Below are 6,844 nucleotides of genomic sequence, written 5' to 3'. Positions count from 1 at the left end.
GGAAGAGCAGACAGGAGAAGATTCCCGGAAAACTGAAACAGCTTTCCAGAAGTGAAATGAAAATGAAAGAAACAATCCAAGATGTTTTCCTCTATTTATTTCTATGCTCCCCTTTTCTATGTTGCATCCCAGTAATTCCAGATGCACCTCACCTCTAAGATCGGTGACTTAGTGATTTTTAGACACTAAAATACCGTGAGCCACACACAGTTTTCCTTCCCCTGTTTTTACAGGAAAGCAACACTGGAGGTGTCAGTGCAGTGCTGGGCTCAGGTAGGAATCCTACCCCAAGGGAAGGTGGCCCGACAGTGTTTGACGCTCAGCAAGGACAATGCACAGCAGCAAGCGAGGGCATTGCTGTGCCAGAGTGCAGGAGTCAGGGCTCTGCATCTGGGCTCAGGGCTGCAAAGTTCCCGTGTTTGGGCAGACGGAGGGGCTGTCCCCGGGGCGCGCGGGGCTCGAACGTGGGGCTCGTGGGGCGAGCGGGGAACGGACACGGGGACGAACGGCCCCGGTGCTTCAGTTGCAGCGGCGGCAGCAGCAGCAGCAGCAGCGGCGACAGCAGCAAAAGCAGATAGACTAGAAAAATCGTTCTTTCTCTCGCTCTTTCTCTCTCTCTCCCTTTCCCGCTGTCGGGCACCCTTCTTTCGGAGTCCCTTGCCCGGCGTCCCTCCCCTCTCCCCGCCTCCCTGTCCCCTGCAGGGCCGGGCCATGCCCCCGGCCCGCCCCCGGCCCCGGGCGGGGCTGCCCCGTGCCCGGCCCCGGCCGTCCCGCCGCGGTCTCGCCTCCGCTCGGCTCTGGCCGCGCTGGCTGTGGCGCTGCTGGGCGGGCATCAGTGCCTGGGGCGGGGGCGGCATCGCCGCCTTTTGCCTCCGCCTGGCCCGAGCCCGGCCCCAGACCCGACGCAGGGTCCGGTGCCGACCACGACCCCGACCCCGGCCCCGGCCCTGGCCCCGGCTCCTCCCGGGGCCCGCGGAGCACACACGCGGCGCGGCCGCTCCCGCCGCCTCCGCTGCGGCTTCCCCGGCCCGAGCTCCGCCCCTCGGCAGCGCGGCCGCCGGCCCCGAGCCTCCCGTGCCGCGTTCCCGGGAGCGAACGCCGGGGCATGGCCGGCCCGGGGCGGGTGAGGGGCGCTCGGGGGTCATTGCTGGCCCCGGGCCGAGCGCTGACAGCCGCGTCCCGCCCGCAGGGACGGCGCAGGAGGCCCTGCAGGAGCGGTACCGGCTGGGATCGCTGCTGGGGCGCGGCGGCTTCGGCAGAGTCTTCGCGGCCACGAGGCTCTCGGACGGCGCCCCGGTGAGCGGCGGGGCCGGCGGCGGGCGCAGGAGGAGGGGATGGAGGAGGAGGAGGGCGGAGGGCGGAGGATGGGGCTCGCAGTGCGGGCGGCGAGCTCACCCCGCTGCTGCCCTTGGCTTGCAGGTGGCCATCAAAAGGGTGCCACGGAACCGCGTCCGGCACTGGGGCGAGCTGGTGAGTGAGCGGGGCCAGCAGCCGGGGCTGCCGGCCGGGGATGAGCCGGGGCCCGGCACGGTGGGAGCCGCCAGGACGCCCCGAGGCAGAGCGGGCGTGGGGCCAGCGCAGGGCGCAGAGCATCCCGGGCTGGCTGAGGGCTTCCCCAGGCCTGGCACGGCATCGGCCCCACTGACGGCATCGTGCTCCTCCCGCAGCCCGACGGCGCCAGCGCACCCCTGGAGGTCGTGCTGCTGGCCAAGGTGTCCACTGGCTTCCCCGGTGTGGTCCAGCTGCTGGAGTGGTTCGAGCTCCCCAACTGCATCGTGATGGTGCTGGAGCGGCCAGAGCAGTGTCAGGACCTGCAGCGTTTCATTCGGGCACGGCGGTTCCTGCCCGAGGAGGTGGCGCGGGAGCTGTTCCGCCAGGTGCTGGAGGCCGTGCGGCACTGCACCAGCTGCGGGGTCCTGCACAGGGACATCAAGCCAGAGAACATCCTGGTTGACCTGGACACCGGCCATGCCAAACTCATTGACTTTGGCTGTGGCACCTACCTGCAGGACACAGTCTACACTCACTTTGCAGGTGAGCCTACACAGGGCTGTGCTCCCGCTGCTGACATCTCATGGCCCAACATCTCCCAGCCCAAGCTGGCTGTGGCAGCAGGGATTCTCCCTTTTGCTGCCAGTCAGGGCACTGAATCTTCAGCTGAGTTGCTTTAGAGCGGGGCTGGGTGGGCAGCCATCTTCCAGCCCTGCTGGCAGCCTTTGCCAGCCACTCTGCCCAGGACTAGGGCTGGGCTGGGGTAGCCAGCTGGACCAAAACCCCCGTGGGTGGGGGTAGCAGAGAGGGGGGCTGGAACCTGTGCCCCAGCCAGTTTGGTGTGCAGATGAGAGGAAGGGCTTGGACTGCTCCACTCGCCCTGTTTGCCTTGGCTTCATTATATTTTTGGGGCAGTGCAGGCAGGGAGGATATGGGCAGGTTTTTTCCCCAGCATGGAGTGGGTTTTTCCTTTGCATGTCATGGTTGGGCCTAGCCAGGGCTGCCCTCTTCCAGCACCAGAGGCTTCTTTTCCAACCCTAACTTTGTGCACAAGTCCCAGGTGCTGGCGAGAGGGCAGTGGTCACCCTGTGTGTCCCTGATGCAGCCCCCGCAGGCGCAGGGATGCTGGGGCCAGGCTCTGGGAGCAGCAGCATCCCCCTGATGAACTCCATCTGTATTCCATAGGAACACTGTCCTACAGCCCCCCAGAATGGAACGACTTTGGCTGGTACCACGGCGAGCCAGCTACCATCTGGTCCCTGGGCATCCTGCTGCACCAGATGGTCTGCGGGGAGCACCCTTTCAGGAGGGGCCAGAACCTCAGCTGGGGCCAGCTCCCGCTGCCACAACGGCTCTCTCAAGGTGGATCCTCTTCTCTGGGCACGGGGGGAATGCCAGTGCTGGGAGCCAGCAGCGGGGTCGTGGGCATCCCGCTCTTGCAGCTGCTGAGGAGGTGGCACATGTCCCGCTCTCCTCCAAAACAGGGAATTGATGGGAAAGTTTAGGCCCAGCTCTGAGCACATCCAGCATGGCCTGGGCACGGGAATAGTGGGCTAAAGCAGACAGGAGCCTTCTCTGGCTGACCGTCACTTTCTGCTTTCTCTCCCCAGAGTGCAAAGACCTGATCAGGTGGTGTTTATCCGTGAACTCCTTGGACAGACCCGCACTGGAAGACCTGTTCTGTGATCCTTGGATATGGGATATTCCTCTGCCATAGAAGAAGGGAGAGAGCCACAGGCACACTTTGATCCAGAGCCCTGGTAAGTTCCTGCTCCACATATGCCTTGGCAGTCAGAAGCAAAGGAACCCAGAGCTTTTTGTGCTGCCTGTGTCACTGCACCAGGGTCATTGGATGGGAACACACAGCCCTTGTGCTGGAGCTGAGCTGCTCTGCCCAGCACTGGTGGCCGCCATCCCAGCTGGTTTTGCATGTCCTGGTTCCCTGACAGCTGGGGCCCTGGGCAGAGCCCTGAGAGCCTGGTCTGCCCCCAGGGAAGGAGAAGGAGCCCCTGGAGAAGCTGTACCAGGTGGGGATGCTGCTGCTGCTGCTGCTGCTGCTGCTGGAGACAGCGAGGGTGATATCAGGGATGACAAGCTCTTCCTCAGCCTGGCCACGGGAGGCTGAAGGTGATGCACTTTGATTCTGGCACCTTCTTCAAAGCCAAACTCCACAGGGAATTTGCAGATGAGTCCCCATCTGGGGAAATTCTGCCAGATTTGGGCATGACCCAACGTGGCAGGGAACCAAAGGCTCCCCCTTTGCTGGTGCAGATGCAGCTCATTCTTCAGTCGCTGCCCAGCTGCTTTTGGCAGGGTTGGGAGGAGGGGCTGGGGTGGGTACGAAATGGGAGTGGGCTCCTGGCTCTGCCAACAGCCCCCAGCACCCACCATGCCCCGGGCTGGGGGTGGGGCTGGGGCAGCCAGCCCGACACAAACAAAGCCCCATGGTAGGAGCAAAGGTGGGACTCCAGAACATGTGCACAGCTGCTTTGCTGTGCAGGCAAGGAAGGGCTGGGCTGCTCCACTGCCCTTGTTTGCTTCAGGGTCACGGTGATTTTGGGGGGCAGTGCAGGGGGGAAGAGAGAAAGTGTGGGTTTCCCACAGCCATGGTTGGGTTTTTCCCTACCATGTAGGGGTTGGGCCTTCCTCAAGGCCCTGACAGAGATAAGAGTTTTTACCATTTTTCTTGTTTTTCCTTTTTGTCTCTAAACTCTTTTCAATAATGTGTTGTTTGTTATTCCAGAGGAAGCATTCGAGGTGGTCCAGTCTGGATGGGGAAGTGCTTGGGAGCAGCTGTGGCGTGGATGGGCCGTGCCCTTGGAGAAGGCTGAGGCCATGGTTTGGGAGCAGCTTTTCTTCCAGCCGTGGGTGGCGTGAGGTGGGTCCCTGTGTGCTTGGCAGGGTGGGATCAGAGCTTTTGGGAGCTGGCAGCGAGCACAGGAGCATCCTGCTCTGGGCAGCTGCTGAGGGCTGGATGTGCCGTGGCTGGCTGCAGGCTGGGCACGTGTCCTGCCCTCCTGCTCTGCTGCCAAAGGCAGCAGGGATGGGCAGCTCTGGGCACAGCTCTGGGCACAGCCAGCATGGCCTGGGCACCGCAGGCCTTGGCACAAGGGCACAGGAGCCCTCAGCTGACAGGCGGTTTCTGCTTTCTCTCCTTGCAGCCGGGCTCTGCGGGTGCTGAGGCTGCTCTGGGCTCTGCCAGGGCTCTGCTGGGCTCAGCCCTGGGGCCAGCTGGGCTGGCTCTGCCCTCACATTGCTCTGACAGCTCTGCATCAGACGAGCCCAATGCGAGCACAGCGCCTGAGCTTTCTGCTTTGGCAGGTGCGTGAGACTCTGCTGCAGGCCCAGAGATTGCAGCTGGGGACACACATCCAATTGGCAAGGACCCAAACTCTCCACAGTCCCGGCTGAATGCCTGGATCTGCACAGGGTGTTTTATCTGTCCCATTCTTCCTTCTTGATTGGCTGGAATTGTGCAATTGCACTTTGTTCCTCCTCTAGAAGTGCCACGAGTGGGCCAAAGCTGGCGAGTGGGCCGTGTTCCTGAGGCAGTGCAGTCTGGAGCTGGTGGATGGAGAATTGCCCTTCTGCACTTCCAAACCTGAGCAAAAAGCCGTAAGTGGGACTTTGTGACTCTAAGAAACTCCTGGCAGTTTCAAAGGGAATGTGCAGCTCATTCGCAGGGTGAGAAGGAAGGTCATCTTCTAAAGGATTTGGGCTTTGACAGAGTTTCCATTCCCAGTCCTGCTTGGAGCTGGAAGGGCACAAAGCAATTTCCTCTTGCTTCGAGCACAATTTCAAATACCAGTGTTGGGAACAAAGCCCAAAATCTTTTAAGAGGCTGCTGAGGTCAGTAAGATGGATCCATGCCATCAGCACATTTACAATGTAAAGAACTGAGTTCTCTTTTTAAAAAGATCATTTACCTCTTAATGCAAAGAATGTATCTTTGCATTTATGTTTTGGTTTTTTCACTAATATTGTGTTATGCTTTTTCACTAACACTTGGATTTTATTCTTATCTTTTACAATTTACCTATTTTTTTCCTTTTTCCTTTTTTTTCCCTCTAAAAAGAAAACATGTCCTACAGAAGAAATGTCCTTTGCTCCTGGTTCCCGTGTGGAGCAGCTCCCTTCCTGCTGGCTGAGCTGCTCAGGCAGAGCCTGGCAGCTCCTGACCCTGCAGGGCTGAGGCTTTTCCCCGTTGCTGGGCACAGACTGATGGAGCAGCACTGCTGAACACGGGCACACACGGGGACCAGCAGCAGCTGCCTTTGGCCACCTGAGGCTCCAAGACCCAAACTCTGAGCAGCCAGGGCTGGAAGAGACTGGCAGGATCTGATCCCTGACTCTGGGCCAGGGCTGCACAAATGACCCCACAGCAGCAGCAGCAGCAGCACATGGAGCTGACTTTGAGCACAGCCCCTGCCCCTCTTGCCTCCCGTGTGCAGCGGTGTCACAGCAGCCTGAGGCACCTGGGAGCCCCCAGTGGCAGCAGGGACTGGAGATGGCAGCCCTGGGCTCCTGGAGGCTGTGCAGGGAACGGAGCTGGGCACTCCCTGTGCATGGGGAGCTTCCAGATGGAAAAGGCTGCTGTGCCCAGGCAGCTGCAAGGGCACAGAAAGGAGGCTCTGGAGCACTGGATCTGTGCCAGTGCCACAGTCCTGGGCAGCAGCCAGCGAGCCGTGGGGGAACAGAGGGCACAGCAAGAGGGACAGAACCAGGCAAGGGCAGAGACTGGAGAGAGCCAGGCCAGGGAGCAGGAACAGCTGCTCCATTGCACTCTTGGAGAAAGCTCTTGGCTGGTTCAAAGCAGTGAAAGGCGTGAAGGGCAGAGAGGAGGCCACAGCAAACAATGCTCCTGTTTGCACAGCCTCCCCTCTCCGTGTCCCAGAAGGGATTGCATGGACTGTGTTCGTCTCTCCAAGCCGACTCGTTCAGCATGAGCAGCTCAGCACCAGGAGGTGAAGGAGCTGAAGCCTCAGGCCACAAGAGCTGGGCAAGAGGGAACTTTTGGAGCAAAGGAATGCTGCTAAAATAGCCCCAGCTGAATGCAGTGGATAGAATCATGGAATCACAGAATCCTTTCTGTTGGAAAAGCCCTCTGAGCTCACCCAGTGCAGCCGGTCACCCAGCAGTGCCAAGCCCAGCAATAAACCACGTCCCTGAAGTGCCAAGGCCTGGACACCAGGCCTGAGTGAGGCCTGGACAGCAGGCCCTGAGCCAAAGGTGGCCTCTGGATGAACCTTCCAAGCAAAGGTTATCTTTGTATCTGCTCCCTGATGAAATATGCATGGTCATTAACACTGATAATAGATGTAGCCACTCCTTAGTGAAACATGGATTGACCTTT

General features: G+C 60.4%; 1 protein-coding gene across 1 annotated transcript; it reads left to right on the top strand.

Moving 5' to 3' along the window:
* Nucleotides 1–331: 331 nt before the first annotated feature.
* On the top strand, nt 332–3,208 carry LOC131096348 (serine/threonine-protein kinase pim-1-like). The gene is made up of 6 exons (XM_058044688.1): nt 332–514; nt 703–1,296; nt 1,420–1,470; nt 1,668–2,034; nt 2,677–2,853; nt 3,102–3,208. The coding sequence occupies exons 1-6, from the start codon at nt 332–334 to the stop codon at nt 3,206–3,208; spliced, it is 1,479 nt and encodes a 492-aa protein (XP_057900671.1).
* Nucleotides 3,209–6,844: the final 3,636 nt, after the last annotated feature.

Source organism: Melospiza georgiana, unplaced genomic scaffold, assembly GCF_028018845.1.
Source record: "Melospiza georgiana isolate bMelGeo1 unplaced genomic scaffold, bMelGeo1.pri scaffold_29, whole genome shotgun sequence".
Lineage (NCBI taxonomy): Eukaryota > Metazoa > Chordata > Aves > Passeriformes > Passerellidae > Melospiza > Melospiza georgiana.
The sequence above is the reverse complement of the archived record's forward strand: the minus strand, read 5'-3'. Positions and strand labels throughout refer to the sequence as shown.

Coding starts and splice junctions, on each gene's coding strand:
- LOC131096348 (XM_058044688.1), top strand. CDS start 332: ATGCACAGCAGCAAGCGAGGGCATTGCTGTGCCAGAGTGCAGGAGTCA. Junction 2,035..2,676: donor AGTCTACACTCACTTTGCAG/GTGAGCCTACAC, acceptor TGTATTCCATAG/GAACACTGTCCTACAGCCCC. Junction 2,854..3,101: donor GCCACAACGGCTCTCTCAAG/GTGGATCCTCTT, acceptor TTCTCTCCCCAG/AGTGCAAAGACCTGATCAGG.